General features: G+C 44.3%; 1 protein-coding gene and 1 long non-coding RNA gene across 3 annotated transcripts in view; both read left to right on the top strand.

The window, feature by feature from the left end:
* cdh13 (cadherin 13, H-cadherin (heart)) overlaps positions 1-16,986 on the top strand; it is a 425,435-nt gene that overhangs the window by 312,043 nt on the left and 96,406 nt on the right. For both annotated transcript variants that reach the window (XM_041996695.1, XM_041996696.1), the window contains exon 9: positions 8,440-8,580. In XM_041996695.1, coding sequence (XP_041852629.1) covers positions 8,440-8,580 — 141 coding nt within the window. The remainder of the gene's footprint in view (positions 1-8,439; positions 8,581-16,986) is intronic.
* Positions 12,561-14,950, top strand: LOC121647353. Its single transcript, XR_006011834.1, has 3 exons — positions 12,561-13,134; positions 14,591-14,601; positions 14,939-14,950. It is a non-coding gene; the product is annotated as an uncharacterized LOC121647353 (long non-coding RNA).

Raw genomic sequence — 16,986 nt, 5'->3', positions numbered from 1 at the left:
TTCAGGAGGAAAGCCTGTGTTTGGTGATGTTCATGGTTCCCGACTTCAGGAGGAAAGCCTGTGTTTGGTGATGTTCATGGTTCCCGACTTCAGGAGAAAAGCCCGTGTTTGGTGATGTTCATGGTTCCCGACTTCAGGAGGAAAGCCTGTGTTTGGTGATGTTCATGGTTCCCGACTTCAGGAGGAAAGCCAGTGTTTGGTGATGTTCATGGTTCTCGACTTCAGGAGGAAAGCCTGTGTTTGGTGATGTTCATGGTTCCCGACTTCAGGAGGAAAGCCTGTGTTTGGTGATGTTCATGGTTCCCGACTTCAGGAGAAAAGCCAGTGTTTGGTGATGTTCATGGTTCCCGACTTCAGGAGGAAAGCCTGTGTTTGGTGATGTTCATGGTTCCCGACTTCAGGAGGAAAGCCTGTGTTTGGTGATGTTCATGGTTCCCGACTTCAGGAGGAAAGCCTGTGTTTGGTAATGTTCATGGTTCCCGACTTCAGGAGGAAAGCCTGTGTTTGGTGATGTTCATGGTTCTCGACTTCAGGAGGAAAGCCTGTGTTTGGTGATGTTCATGGTTCCCGACTTCAGGAGGAAAGCCTGTGTTTGGTGATGTTCATGGTTCTCGACTTCAGGAGGAAAGCCTGTGTTTGGTGATGTTCATGGTTCTCGACTTCAGGAGGAAAGCCGGTGTTTGGTGATGTTCATGGTTCCCGACTTCAGGAGGAAAGCCTGTGTTTGGTGATGTTCATGGTTCCCGACTTCAGGAGGAAAGCCAGTGTTTGGTGATGTTCATGGTTCCCGACCTCAGGAGGAAAGCCTGTGTTTGGTGATGTTCATGGTTCCCGACCTCAGGAGGAAAGCCTGTGTTTGGTGATGTTCATGGTTCCCGACTTCAGGAGGAAAGCCAGTGTTTGGTGATGTTCATGGTTCAAGACTTTATTACTTGTAAAGGAGTCTCAGCATGCATTAAACAAAATAAATAAATTTTAAAAAATTACAGTAATGTTGATTGTGTAAAAATTAGAAGATTTCACATAAAATGGTTGCAATTCCTAAATGCTTTTCAACCTCTTTAATTAAACCTCAAAGTCTGCACTTTAATTACATCTCAGTTGTTTCATTTCACACCCAATGAGGTGGCATACAGAGCCATTGTGTTATTGTCCAAATGTTTCTAGGCCTAGCTGTAAATGTAAATGCAACTCAGGGAGATACACACTTTCACATTTCTGTTCTAGTCCAGCATGTTGAACCATTTCAATGCCGCTTCATCAACTTCCTTTCTACTAAATAATGCTGTAAAACGACAGACTCATGATGAATTCCTGTGATTATCTCCTACATAAAGAGAATTTTCCATGAGTTGTTCTGTTTTTCCTAGTCTGTATGCTGTTATTTTTCATCCAGACTAGAAAATGGCAGCATTATTGTTTCATAAGTGTGTTTTCCAGCGGGTGCATTTTTTTCTGGTTTGTACCAGCGGACGATGGGAAGAGAACCACACATGTACACCAAGGTGAATCTTAGAGGCAAGAGAGACCTCTTACAGCTTTTTTTAGTAAAATAGATGGATGCACCTTATGTTCCATGTGGCAGTTAACACCCTCAGCTGGGCAAAAGAATTGCAACTCTTAAAAAAATATTGGCTTTGCCCCCCATTCCCATGTTATTTAGACTTAACATTTCTCTTGGCTGAATTATATGAAACAATTATTATTGCTGCTATGATCACGATGAATACCACTATGTGTATATTCTCCTGTTGTTTTATAGATTGCAAATCCTGGCAGACCAGAAAATGGACTGGACATGTAATTTTGCTGTTTGCTCTCCAGTTTAAGGAAAGCCATCCTCTAATTGAATCATAAAGAGTGGAAAAATGTAGAATCTTATGACTAAACCTCTGAGGGGCATTTAGCTTGTTTCCACTGTTTTCTAAAAGAGGAATTTTACTATTATTTGATTTTCAGCCTGACCTTTGCTCATTTTGTGTTGTAAATATATAGAAAATATTTTAGTTTAAGCAGTTGTGAACAAACCTGCTGTAAGACAAATTGAATTTGGTGAGCTACAGTGTGAAACCCTTTGAAATGTGGACATTTTAGGTGGGAAATGATAAAAATAAATAATAAATAATTTTACATCTGCTCTGCCTTCACATCAAAAGATTGAATGTTTCTAAAACTGAACACCACCCTCTCCAATATTTTGTAGCATTAACCATGAATGTATCCGTTCTCCCTTCCATCCAAACATCAGCAGATGCAGCATCTATTTAACTTGATTCCCTGCTCTGTTCTTGCTCTGGCTCCAGTCTTCCGGTCTAACTGATTTAGTTACCTCCTCCAGGTGATGTAAAATAAATGTCAGGCTTGTAGGGCATACAGCTACAGTCAAGGTTGCAGCATTTTTTACATTTCAGGAAGAGTACTACTCGTTGTCTCTGGGTATTCTTGTAAACTTTACTCTTTATTAAAGAAAAAACTAAAATGTCTTACAGAAACTCTTATTTCCATGTTTTAAATATTGTGTACTTTCTCATACCCCTAATCTAGCTGCATGTTGGGGTCAAGACAAAAAAAGTACAAAGCTGACATGACTCCTAATCAGAATAGTTAATAAAGGTTCTCCATTCAAAGCCCAGGTATGATTTTGGAAGATAAAAGGCAAAGGCAGATGAAAAACCAAGAATATTAGCATCATAAACACATTATATATTCACTTTATGTCAAACATAATGGGTTTTATTCATGTAGTGTTCATGTAAAAATAGATCTGTCCCTTTTAACGGATAAATTTCATTTTCACAAGAGAAACGTGAGACCTGAACTCTCACAGTTAGGTTGAGAACCGTCAACATTCAAATGGCCACATGTTCTTCAGATATTTTAAGATTTCCGTGTGTTTGAAAGCCTAGAAACTACACTTTTAGAATCTGTTCTACTGTAGAGATGGTGTGAGTGTCTCTGAGGCTATGTCCACACGGCACCAAAGCCGGTTCAGGTGTGAAAATGGGGGCGAAAACTAGGAGAAAGGCTTCACTCCTCACTCATACCTGGTGAAGCTAAGCTACAGAAACGTGGCTGCCAATCTGCGCCTACGGCCTCTCCGACCATCACCAAACATTCATCCACATTCATTCACCAGCAATGCCAACACTGGAGGCAAGTGCCCAAGGACACAACGACAGATGACTGAGGGAGTGGGAATTGAACCGCAAACCTTTACAGTCATCGGACGACCCGCTCTATCGCCTGAGCCACAGCCGTCCAGTAGACGGCAGCCCACAATCCCCTGAGCTGTCCTCACCACCCGGGCTAAGCTCCTCTTGTCCTGTGCAGCTGCCGTACCCCACTGAGACACACGATGCTCTCCATGGAGGCTTTGTAGAAGTTCACCAGCAGCTGAGAAGAGAGTCCCGTCCCCTTCACCTTACTGAGGAGGAAGAGCTGTTGTTGGGCTTCTTCACCAGGTGGGAAGTTGTGGTGAAGCAGGGATACATTGAAAACCTGCAGAAAACTGGCCCAAGAGGTTGGAATCTTGTGATTCTTGTTCAAGGACATCCCAGATTAAAGATAAACGTAATTAAAGAATCATGGGAACATCTTTGGTTATGTCTAGAAACCATAGACTTGTGTAGATAGAGCTAAGCAAGCTCTAGTCAAATGAATAAATCTGGCTGAGTTGTTGCAGAGTGAAGCCTTTTTTTATGTGTGCGCTCCACAACCACACAACAAAAGTAAAAAAGTAAATAAAATGTAATTTCTATAGAACCTATCAAGATAAAAATTACATAGTGCTTCACAAAGAGATACAAGAAACAAGAAAATGTAAAACACAACAAAAACTAAGCAAGGTCAGGTTAAAAAGATGGTTTTTAGCTGCTTCTTAAATGAAATCACAGCCCAGGCTCAAAGGAAGGAGTTCCAGAGAGCTGGAGCGACTAGATCACATGACCTCAGGGACCTGCTGGGGACGCATGGCTGCAGAAGTTCCCTGACATAAACTGGTGCTTGACCATGAAATGCCCTATGTGTTAAAACCAAACATTTAAAATAAATTAGCGAGTGCAGCTGGATGAACGACGGGAGATGTGAGAATACTGCAGCAGCATTCTGACGACGATCCAGGGATTTTTTTACTCAGACACCTGCACACCTGTCCAAAGGTTCTGGATTAAGGTGTGTGAAGATCTCTCAAAATGGTTTAAAACCAGTTTTTCTGCAAACCCCACACTTTGCCTACTGGGCGACCTGGGTGACACTAACATAGGAATACACTCCATAAACTTGGTCCTCGCAGTCTTATGCATCGCAAAGAAAACTATCCTTGTGAACTGGAAAGATAAGAATAATTTGTCTATCCAGCAGTTTAGAAATCTCCTGTTAGATCACATCAGCATTGAGACAATGTCTGCCTCCTCCAGGAACCAATCAGATGACTTTCATTCCCTCTGGTCCCCTGTGACTGGCTACATCACCTAATGTAGGTGGAGGATTGCGGCTTCGCTGGGATGGGGGTGGATATGGGTGGGGGGTCCCTGGTGGCTTCGGGTCTCCGGTTGTCTCCTGGGTGGGGATCTCGGCTGCTCCGCTGCTGGGTCGGCTGGGGGTTCCGGTCTGGGCGGGCGGCATTGGGTGGGCCCCGGGGTGGGACTGCCTCGTGGCGGTGGGGGGTGGCTGCCGGGGTGCCTGGGTCGGTGTTCGTCGGCCCCTGGCCGGGTGGCCGGTCGGGCCCGGGGTGGGCCGGGTGGGGGCCCCGGGCTCTGGGGTGTCGGGTCTCCCCCCTCTCCTGGGGGTGGGGGGTCTGCCGCTGCTGGGGGGGGGCTGGGCCCGTCCGGATGTGCCGTGCTGGGGGTTGGTCCGTGCCCTGGTGCTTGGTCGCAGCCCCGGAACCTGGGTGGGGGTGTGTTTGTATATAGGTGGGTGTGTGTGTGTGTGTGTGTCTGTAGGTATGCGGGTGTGTGGGTGGGTGTAGAGGGATGTGTGTGCTGTATGTGTGTGTGGGTGTGTATGAAGGTCTAGGTGTGTGCGTGTATGTGTGTGTGAGTGGTGTGCGGGTGTGTGTGTGGAGGTCTATGTGGGATGTGTGTGGGTGTGTGTGAAGGTGTGTATATATGAGTGTGTGCACGTGGAGGTCGAGGTGTGTGTGGAGGAGTGAAGGAGTGGGTGGAGGCGTGAGTATGTATGGAGGTGCTTGTGTGTATATGCAGGTATGTATGTGAGTGCGTGTGTAGTGGTGTATGTGTATGGAGGGGTATGAGAGTGTGTGTGTATGTGGGCACCGGTGTGTGTGTTTATAGGTATGTGCGTGAAGTGTGTGTGTGGAGGTATGTGCACGTATTGAGGTGTTGGTGTATAGAGGTGTGTGAGAGGGTGTGTGAGTGGCTGGGGTAAAAAAAAAAAATAAAAAAAAGTGTGTGCGTTTGCAGGGGGTTAGGACGTGTCCTCTGGGGGGCGCCCTGGCCGGGTGTTGGGGGCGTGGGCCTGGGGTTCCCTTCCTTTGCCTCGCCCCCCTCCCACTCAGAAAGAGGAAAGTGGCCCCTTGGGCTGGTGGCTGGCCCCTGGGGGGGGGTTCGTGGCGTGCCTGGGTTGGGGTGCCTGCTCCGGGCCTGTGACGCCCTTCGGGGCCGGCGGGGGACGGGGGCGCCCTAAGCCACTGGCGGGTCGTCTTCCAGGGGGGAGGCTTACTCCCCTCTGGACCTACATCTCCTGACCCCTCCCCTCCCCCACTCTTCACTACATACACAGGTAGGGCTGTGGGAGGTGTGCTTGTTGCGCTGGGCGGGGCAGGGGGGTCATCATAGTGGCCCTGTTGCTTCGCCGAGCGGCAGCATGCCTCCCAGCTTTTAATTCCACTTAGTCACTGAGCACAAATAACATTTGCAACATACAAACACGTTTTGGGGGGTGGAACATGCGAGGTCAGGTGGGTGGGACTGCTCAGGTGGCCCCACCCCCTCCTCAGTGCAGTTACTGCCCCCCAATTTTAACCCTCTTTTTTTAATTGCAAACAGCACATAATATATTCCATCACTAGTGGGGGAGGGAGGGGGGATGGGGTCTTCAAGCGCCCCTGTCTCCATGGATGGCCCGGGGCGTAGGCGGGCTGTCCCGGGGGGTTTTGGCTGCTGGCCCTGGGGGGAAGGTGCTGTTTTGGGGGTGGGGAGTGGGGGGGCGGGGGCGGGGTGGGGGGTTGGGGGCCTGGCTCGTGTCTCCTCGCCTCCTGGCTGGGGCTGTCCCCCCGTGGCGTGGGGTGGCGGGAGGATGGTGGTGGGGGGATGGTGTTTGTGTGTGTGTGTGTTGGGGGGGGGGGTGGGAGAGTGGTGTGGGTGTGGGGGGATGGGTGGTGGAGGGATGGTGTGTGGGAGGGTGGGGTGTGTGGAGGTGGATGCGTGGTGTGTGGGAGGGGGGGTGGTGTGGGTGTGGGAGGATGAATGGTGGAGGGATGATGTATGTGTGGGAGGATGGGGTATGTGTGGGAGAATGTATGGTGCAGGGATGGGGGAGTGTGTGGGAGGATGGATGGTGGAAGGATGGTGTGTGTGCGGGAGGATGGATGGTGTATGGGAGGGAGGATGGTGTGTGTGTGGGGGAGTGGTGTATGTTTGGGAGAGTGGGTGATGGAGGGGTGGTGTGTGTGTGTGGGAGGATGGGGTACGTGAAGGTGGATGTTTGGTGTAGGAGAATGATGTATGTGTGGGAGGATGGGTAGTGGAAGGAAGGTGTGTGTGTGTGTGTGTATAGGAGGTGTGAAGGTGGATGAATGGTGTGTGAGAGGGAGGATGGTGTATGTGTGGGAGGATGAGTGGTGGAGGGATGATGTGTGTGTGGGAGGATGGGATAGGTGTGGGAGAGTGTATGGTGGAAGGATGGTGAGTGTGTGGGAGGAAGGATGGTGTGTGTGTGGAAGGATGGATGGTGTGTGTGTGTGGGAGGACAGAGTATGTGAGGGTTGAATGGTGTATGCGTGGGAGGATAAATGGAGGAGTGGAAGGAGATGGTCACTCCTTCCTGAACGTCTCCACACAGTCTTTGCGTCGCCGTGTGACCGAGTTCTCCAACACATCCACACAGGTTTCTCTGCGCGTGTTCTTGAATACAGCAGTTTCACTTATATCTATTATCATATTTTGTTTCTTTTTTTAATTATTTCTGTTCTTATTATTATTATTACTCTTACTCTTATTATTATTATTGTTACTATTATCAACTAGTTGTGTAATGACCTACTGGCTAGGATGATCGTAGCTATATATGTTGTAAGTAGTATGGATTACATGGTCTTCTGTATGATGTTTCAAGTCCCCACCCGCACTCCCCACACCCTTTCTGTCCCTCTCTCTCCCCTCCCTCTTCTCTCTACTTTCTTTTCTCTCTCTCTCTCTCTGTCCCCTCCGGTCGAGTCCAGCATTAAGAGTCTGATTTAATAAAGTTTTTCATCAAGAGGGACTTTATACATGTAGTATAAATCCCTGCTTGATAGAGTAAAATTGCCCAGCACCAGACAGCAGCCAGACAATCATTCTGTTTGCAACGATGCTGTACAAGACAGGTTAAAAAAGAAAAAAAAAAAATAAATAAATAACATGGGAGTCTATGGGGACAAGTAAAACCATGCAGGATCATTTCCAACTCAGCGAGACACCATCTGACTCAGTTTGGCAATATTTTTAACAGATAAAAACAGGAGCAAACCAGAGATGTAAGATGAGCATCCAGCGACCAGAGTTGTTCCCGAGGTTCCTAACTGAAGGTTTAACACAAGAGGCAAGGTGGCCGAGAGGCTCTACTGTCTACAGACGAGAACAAGATGAAGCAAATTTTCTGCCATCCAGTTTTTAAGCACCAGAGCAAGATCTGACTTACAAACATCATGCGCACAAAAGACAGTATAGAAGGAAACAGAGTGGGAATTACAACTTCTAGAACACAAGTAGTAAAGCATTTGAATACAAATGATTTAAGCTATTATTTTTCAGCCTGTACTTTCCAATAACATGACATGTAACATCAGTGCTCTTTAGTCACATGATGATGATGATGATGATGATGATGGGATAGCCAGGATCAGTCTGATTTGCAGCTGCCTTTATCCAGTCAGACTGATGTCAGATTGTCAGACCTCAAGTGAGCTGTTGAGACAATTAAGCTTTCAAGCTTTGTAAAAGGCTTTGATGGTAATATAAAACGTTTAGATAATTGTGCTTTCTTTGCGTTTTTCCTCTGAGTAAATTAATTGCTGATGATTATATAAGTATGATTGCTTCATGATGTGAAAGAAAAGAAGATTAGCTGAACCACAAGAAAACTGGACTGCCTATGGATTTCTAATTTTTACATAAAAAGACTGTACTGCTATTTTTTCCATCTCTATGCTGTTTTTATATTTGCATCTATTTGTACACATCTATAATTTCATCTGTTTTGTTTATTTTATTTCTTTCCTAGACCCTGCCAACCACAACATACGAGTTGGAAATCGTTGCTAAGGACATGGCGGGAAGTGAAGTGGGTCTAACAGGAACAGCAACGGCTACCATCACCATCACGGATAAGAATGACCACGCCCCTGAGTTCACACATCCACTGGTGAGAAACATTCCCTCTTTTTTCTCTAATTCATCTTCCACTGAGTGCTGTCTTCTTGTTAATTCCCTTGTCACTCACATGCAGCTTCACAGGATGTGTGAAGAGTGTATTTGTTTTCCCCTCCAGGGAGGTAAAAGGTCAGAGTCAGTTAGGGCTAATGGACATGTTGCATTTCTTCAGGACACACAGCCAAACAGCCGGATCTCTCCTGGCTGGAAGGACTTCTGATTAACTCCATGATCGTGGCACTCTGAGGCATGTTGTCTGAAACTGGATGTGCAGGTTGTTTGTTGTTAATTTGATTTGGAGATCATTTGAGGAGAATAGTAATTACTTACACTACCATTCAAAAGTTTGGGGTCACTTTGCCATGGGATTCAATAGGGAAATGACCCCAAACTTTTGAACAGTAGTGTAGATTGATTAACTGTTCTTTGATTTGTGCTACATTTAATTTAACCCTTTAAAGACCAGGAATGGGATGACAAGTGTCATTTTATTTCATTGATGTATTTATGTGTAAAAGGGTTAACATTTTTTTAACTGACAGACTTGCTAGAAATTGACAGATTAACTGTAACTAAACTAATCTCAGTAAAATAGTTTGTTTTTATTAAACAGAAGCTGAAGATCGATCAAAAGAACAACAAAATGAAAAAGGGTACCATAACTTCGCTAAGGATTTTTTTTTACAACGTAAGGACAAGAAATATGATTTGAGTTTTGCATCTGCAATAACCATAAAAATAAAATGTGATATCTGCAGGAAAGTAAAATGCAACCACCACAAAGGTTGTAAAATAGTTTCTGGGGGTCTCCTGATCATTGTAGAAATACATCGCCTACATTTCTTAAATTAATTTGGGATTTCAGTTAGGGCTGTCGAAATTAACACATTAATACAAAGACATTATTCAGTGAAATTAACACGTTTTTTTACACATTAACACATAAACAGCGAAGTTATGACTCAAACCACATTTAATATCGGAACACATGGTGGGGGGTGTCACTAATGTTAATAATAATAATAATAATAATACATTTTATTTTAAAAAAAGCGCCTTATCAAAGCACCCAAGGACACTGTACAAACATAAGACATTAAAAGTAAGCAAAACATTAAAAGCACAAAACAGAATAAGTGATAGGGGAAGGAAACACTGTGGAAAGATGTATATGGACTTAAGGGGGATAAGACTGTCTGAACAGATGAGTTTTGAGTCTGGATTTGAAGAGAAGGAAGGAGTCCACTGTACGGAGATCAGGAGGGAGGGAATTCCAGAGATGAGGAGCCGAGCGACTAAACGCCCTGCTCCCCATTGTTGCCAGACGTGCCGGGGGAACGGAAAGCTGATGGGTATGGGAGGAACGCAGTGTGCGGGAAGGGGTGTGTGGATGAAGGAGATCAGAGATGTAAGATGGAGCCAAGTTATGGAGTGCCTTAAAAGTGATGATCAGTATTTTGTAGATGATCCTTTGTTTGATGGGGAGCCAGTGGAGTTGTTGCAAGATGGGAGTGATATGATGAGCAATGGGGGTCCGAGTGATAACACGTGCGGCAGAGTTTTGGAGGAGCTGCAGCTTCTGGAGGGACTTATTGGGGAGGCCAAAAAGAAGTGAATTGCAGTAGTCAATGCGGGATGTGATCAGGCTGTGAACTAGAATGGCAGTAGTTTGGGAAGTGAGGGAAGGACGGAGACGAGAAATATTACGTAGGTGGAAATAGGCGGACCGGGTGATGTTATTAATGTGAGACTGGAAGGACAATGTGCTGTCGAGGACGACACCCAAGCTCTTAACCTGAGGGGAGGGGAGGACAGTTGAGTTATCAAGAGTAATGAAACATTTATTGGCTTTGGATAGGGTGTGAGGTGTGCCTACCAAGAGGACTTCCGTTTTAGAGCTGTTTAGTTTTAGAAAGTTGGATGAGAACCAAGACTGGATTTCTTCAAGACAGAGGGTGAGGGCGGTTGGCGGGAGCGAGGCAGATGGTTGAGTTGAGAGGTAGAGCTGGGTGTCGTCCGCGTAGCAGTGGAAATTGATATTATATTTACGAAGGATGTGGCCGAGTGGGAGTATGTAGATGATAAAAAGGAGGGGGCCCAGTACAGAACCTTGGGGCACTCCAGCGGAAACGGGGTAGGAAATAGATTTATGAGATTTGAGTTGTATGAACTGTGTTCGATCAGAGAGATATGAAGTAAACCAGGCTATTGGGGTGTGAGTGATGCCAAGAAATGAGAGTCGACTTAGAAGAGTAGCGTGAGAAATGGTATCAAAGGCTGCTGTGAGGTCCAGGAGAATGAGGATGGAAAGCAGTCCAGAGTCGGAAGCCATGAGTAGGTCATCAGAAATTTTGATAAGTGCAGTCTCGGTGCTGTGGAGGGGACGGAAGCCAGATTGAAACTGCTCATAAATATTGTTGGACAGCAGATGATTATGAAGTTGAAAGGCAACAGATTTTTCTAAAATTTTGGAAATGAAGGGGAGATTGGATATGGGACGAAGGTTGATGAAGTTGGTTGGGTCCAGGCCAGGTTTCTTCAGAATGGGCGTGACTGAGGCAGATTTGAGTGAAGAAGGGACCAAACCAGAACTCAATGAAGAGTGGATGATTTTGGTAATGAGAGGCGCAAGTGAGGAGCAGCAGGATTTAACCAGGATGGAGGGAAGTGGATCAAGGTGACATGTGGAAGGTTTGGATTTATGGATAATGTCAGAGATGGTTTGGACTGAGGGAAGGTCAAAACTAGAAAAAGTGGTTGTAAGAGATGGGAAGGAGGTAGTGGGGTCACCTCCAGCGACTGCAGCTCCAGTTGAAGTGAGGTGTGTATGGATATCTGTGATTTTGGAAATGAAAAAAGACATGAGTTTGTTGCAGAAATCGTGAGATTGCATATGGTGGGGAAGAGAATCAGGAGGTTTAGTGATGGAAGTGAGAAGAGAGAAGAGGGTTTTAGAGTTATGACTGTTTGAATGGATTAAATTGGAGTAGTATGCAGATTTGGCTGAGTAGAGAGCGGCCTTGTACACAGTGATGTGGTCCTTGTACATATTATTATGAATAGTGAGTCCAGTTTTGTTGGCAAGGCGTTCCAGCTGACGGCCGCGGGATTTCAGTTGACGTAGGGCAGGAGTAAACCAGGGTGCTGAGCGGGTGAAGGAGACTGATCTAGATCGCAGAGGAGCATGGATGTCCAGGAGAGTGTGAAGACTTTTGTCATAAAAAGAAACCAGGTCATCAGGTGAGCAACAGGAAGATACACTGGGAAAATTATTGATATCAGATGTGAAAGTTTCGATGTTTATGTCCTTTATATTACGAAAGGAGATGATGCGAGGGAGTATAATTTTAGACAGCTGCACCTTGATGTTAAAAGTGATGAGCTGGTGATCAGAAAAAGCAACAGAATGAGATTTACAACCAGTAGGGGCGATACCAGAGCAGCAGACTAAATCCAAAATATGTTTTTTACAGTGGGTTGGAAAATTAATGTATTGATGAAGACCAAAGCTGTCCAGGCAGGACGAGAAGTCCCTGGAAAGAGGAGCACTGTGATTGTCCAAATGAATATTGAAGTCACCTAGAATGATCAAGTTGTGGGAGAGGGAAGAAAGATGGGTAAGGAGGAGGGAGAAATCATTCAAAAAATCCTTGTTATATTTTGGAGGACGGTAGACGGTGGTAACGACTGTGGGAGAGGGACCGGGCAGCAGTGATGCAGAATACTCAAAGGAGGAGAAGACCGGAGCAGCAGGAATCGGCACAACTTTCCAGCTCTCACGATGGAGCAATGCAAGACCTCCACCGCGTCCAGAAGCACGAGGCAGGCAGACGTAAACAAAGCCCGGCGGGACGGACTCATTTAGAGAAATAAAATCATCAGGCAGCTGCCAAGTCTCTGTCAGGCATAAAAAGTCAAGATTATGATCTACAATAAGATCTCTTATTAAAAGGCCCTTATTGTTGAGAGAGCGTATGTTCAGAAGACCAAAGGTGGCGGTCGCGTGGCTGCTTTTGCAGGCAGAGTTACCTGCCCTTGGCAAACTAGCCAGGGTGGCGCAGTTAGCATCCCGGCGAATGATCGGAGAGCGTCGGCGTGAGGTGAGTAAGGTCGGTATTGAGGACCCGGAGATGTTGTAAAGCTGCTTGCCACGCGATCCACGGTGGACGTACCTCCGGCAGGGCTGGAAGAAGATCTCCGGAGGAATGGGGAGACCAGAAGGAGGCTGGAAAACGTCGACATGGCGTCGGAGCTTCAGAAGTTCAGCAACTGAGTACTGGAACAGTGCGTCAGCTTGGAGTTGGACAAGTGACAGCAGGAGCCAGCCAGCTGCAAACCACAGCAACACACGGAGAATCCACGTCATCCTTCTCGGGAGTGAGGCTGGAAAGCCAGGGATCCGCGGGTAAGCTGTAGATCAGTGGGCTGTTTGACAGGTCAGCAGTTTGACAGGTGGGCAGCTGACAATAGAACGCCGTCGCTGTCAAGAGAAAGCGTTGAGGCTACTGGCCAGGTATACAGCAGGTGATGTTTCAAATTTTTTTTTGTTTTTCTTTGCCGGTGAGCAGCGGCGACAGCGGCGACAGCTACGCCAGCGTTTACTCAGACCGGAAGTCCACCATGTTCTGTTGAATCTTCTTCTGAGGCCCAGGGTTGGAACAGCTTTACAGTGGTTCTCATCATATTTTAGACTATTTCGCGTTGCAACCAATAACTGCAGGTCCAGCTTTCTTTGGTTAAATGTGGTGTTCCTCAGGGGTCAGTTGTAGGACCACCTTTATTTTGTTTATTTGGATTCTCTTGGTCACATTACTCAGAAACATGATGTGACGATACATAAATGTACCTATTAGAGCCACTGATTCTGGTATGCTGAGCTTTCACATGTTACATGATCTCTTCACTCCTAAACTACTGCAACAGTTTTTTAAAAATCTAATAATGGACTCTAGATTTTCCAGAACTCAGCCGCCAGACTTTTAACTACAACCAGGAAGAGAATGCACATTATTCTTATTTTAGCATCTTTGCACTGGCTCCCAGTATGTTTTAGAATTGATTTTAAGATTTTACTGTTGACTTTTAAAGTCCTTTGTGGCGTTTTACTCTTCTATTTATTAGAACCTTTACACCCATGAGCCTGTCAGAAGTCTGAGATCCTGTGCCAGAGGGCTTTTAGTTATCCCAGAGACTCAATTGAAGAGGTGACAGAGCATTTACGTCCAAAGCCCTAAACTCTGGAACGAGCTGTCTGAGGACATCCGGTCAGCAGAGTCAATATCCTCTATAAAATTTCTTCTTCAAACGTGTCGGCGAGCCTTGAGTGAAGGCTATCCTACCATTTTATTATTATTATTATCATTATTATTATATAATCCTGCCTACATACTAGTGTTTCCAACCATTCAAAGACCTGTTTACATCTGCATGACCTGCATTATACTTTTATAAGACATCTCTTATGAAGATATCTGTCCGTGTTTGCTAAGGAAGAGGCATTAACTGGTAGATGCTAAAAGCTTCAAGCAGCAATGAGAGTAAAGTAATAGTTTGGTTAGTTGGCAAAACATTAATGAATAACGTTAAAGCTAACAAGCTAACCTGTGAGTCATATTCCAACAGTAACATGTAAGAAAGAACAAATAAATGACACCTGTTGCTAATTTGTGACCAAGCATGATGAAATTTTTAAAAAGTTGCCACTTTGGTTGTGTTCTTGTCCCTTTTCCTCTCTTCTTTTCACTGCTGGAGGTTATAAAACTGAAAGAAGGAAAGAGGTCTGGTAGAGAACAACCCTCCCTCCACCTTAAGGTGCAGTTGTAACACTGAGATGTGTGTTTCTTTATGGAAACGCCCACAGCTGTTGTCGAGCTTTGAGACACATGGCACTTTGCCCCATCCAGCCCTCCCTTACAGCCCTCCCATGATGCATCGAAGTGTCAGGGGAGCTTGTAAAGAGAGCAGCTCAGATGTGAAATGTTACAGCTCAGAGGGCTCGGCAGGGCCTTGTGGAGTGCACCATGTCCATGTCCCTTTTAATGTCCTCATTTCTCACTGGGAAGAGATCCGTTTAAGTGTGTGGAGAAATGGAGCTTTTATAAAACAAGTGTCTGAAGACGTGTTTGAAGGCGTTAAGCTCCTGTATAAATCCTCTCCCTGAACACCTTCAACATGCTCATGAATCTCCTCTCAGATGCTTCTGTCATGTCATGGGTGTATATGGGTGCTGAGCTTGTTCCAGCAGCACTCGGGTTTAACCCATACGAGCCCGATGTGACATATTTGTCACATACAGTTTCTGAGACATTTTGCTTCCACTTATGGTATAAACTTTGCTCAAAATCCTGTAGAGCACAATCTGATGCTCATCTTCTGTCCCCTGATAGAAACCCAGAAGCAGAAAACCACATTATAATATTTTTAAACTATCACATGGTAATAAATGGTAGATATCACCCCCAAAAAATGTTCATTTTTTTTGTTACATTTTGTTAAAGGGCCAAATAAAGACCTCATATTTTAAAAATTGGACTTTTCTTAATATTTTTTCATGGGCAAGGTCTTAATGGGTTAATATGAATTATTCAACTAAATATTTTCAGCTTTTCATGGGACTTTCCAAATTTCCCTTATTTGGAGGAATCTCAAATCCTTTATTTAGGAAACCACCGCCTTCCTGCAGACAAGACGAAAGCTCTAGAAATGTGTCTTCCAGCTTGTGAACAGGAGTCAAGCAGAGAAAGAGAGGACTGAAGGATTAGCAGGAAAAAAAAATGTCTTACTTATGAAAGAGAAAACACAACACGTGAATTTTCTGTGGACATTTTCCTCCCTGTTGTTACACATTCATTGCACTGTTTTATGAGTTAACATTTTATTTGGATTCAGCAAACATTATCCCTGCATAGAGAGCTTCTATTTTTCCTCAGATTTACCTACCGCAGCTCTACTCATAGCTATTCATAGCTAGCAAAGTTTTTGCTTCAAACCTGCACTCAGCTCCTTAGATCCCCCAGCAGGGAGTCTCTTCCCCTTCTGCTTCTTATTCTGCTCTCTGCACTGAATGTGTTGAATATTATTCTTCCACTAAAGGAATTGTAAACAAGTGAAGCCTTTTTATTTACAGCATAATGTTGAGTCTCAGAACAGGAGTTTATTTAAAAGGTAGGAAGATCGAGAAGGAAATAGAAAAATAAAAGAAAAATCTCCCAATGGAAAAATATCAGGAGATTTTGTCTGTAAAGTTTAAATATTGAGTTAAAATGATTCATTAAAATGGCATTTTTCAGTTTATTTCATTGTACTTTGAGGGTGTAAATAAGTACACATTTAACTGGGTAATAAATTATTTGTGTTTTCAATTCTACATTACTAAAAAATGTAGGATTAAAAATGCAAAAGGCAAACTGTAAATTGGAAAAGGCCTTCCATTTGGATTCAGGGTTACCAGGAGCATTTAATTAGTATAATGTCAGAGCATCACGTTGGCTGTTTGATTTAAGGCTTGTAATAATATTCCATGTGTTTGTGAACTAACTTCATGCTGAGATATTGTGTTTTGCTTTCTGACATTCGCAGTGGTCCTGGTAGAAGTTCTGGCTCATATTACCTGGTTATCCACAGCTCTAGGCTAAATCCACCCGGAGACAGAACCCATTTTGCCTTGAAAGAGTTTTCCTGAAGATGGAAATTTTCCCAAAGCGTGTGCATCCACGCTGAAAACGCTGTGGTATACATGCCAAGCCTGTAGGTGGCGCTGCTGAAGAAACACCAGAAACAGACTAAGACATGGAGCATGTGTTCATGGTGTAAGCCATATCATGCACATTAGCTTCTGAATGCAACACTAATCTGAATTGTTTTAGCTGTTGGTGAGGTTTGCACTGTTCTACCATGTTGTAGAATAAAGTTAGTTTAGTTTTGAATGTGGTTACATGACATGATATGGACACAAATGACAGGCACAAAATTATGAGACCAATCAGCCAGATGCCAAAAAAAAAAAAAAAAAGAATGAATAAATAAACAAACAAATGCATAGATCATATTAAAATATAATTTCTTACTAAATATGAACTTTGATTTTAATTATCCTCCTTAGAAAAAAGCTGTTGTGATTGTTGCAACAATATGCCTTTATAACTATAGATAATATACTAAAAGATAGAATCTAAAAAAGCTTCAACGTGAAGCAGAGCATAAACATTTTCAGATATTTTCCTATGACCTGTTAACGACTCTAGGAATAAATTATCTTTCTTCCACTTTCAAAGTCATGAAGTGACTTTGATGAGATTTTCCTACTGATGCTCGTTCTGCTCTGGCCATAATTTTCATTGTAAGGATTAAATCTCCTTTTTATGAGGTGGGGAGATAATAAAAAGAAATAGTTACAGTT

The sequence above is a fragment of the Melanotaenia boesemani genome, chromosome 10 (genome assembly GCF_017639745.1).
Source record: "Melanotaenia boesemani isolate fMelBoe1 chromosome 10, fMelBoe1.pri, whole genome shotgun sequence".
In the NCBI taxonomy this organism is placed as follows: Eukaryota; Metazoa; Chordata; class Actinopteri; order Atheriniformes; family Melanotaeniidae; genus Melanotaenia; species Melanotaenia boesemani.
The sequence above is the reverse complement of the archived record's forward strand: the minus strand, read 5'-3'. Positions and strand labels throughout refer to the sequence as shown.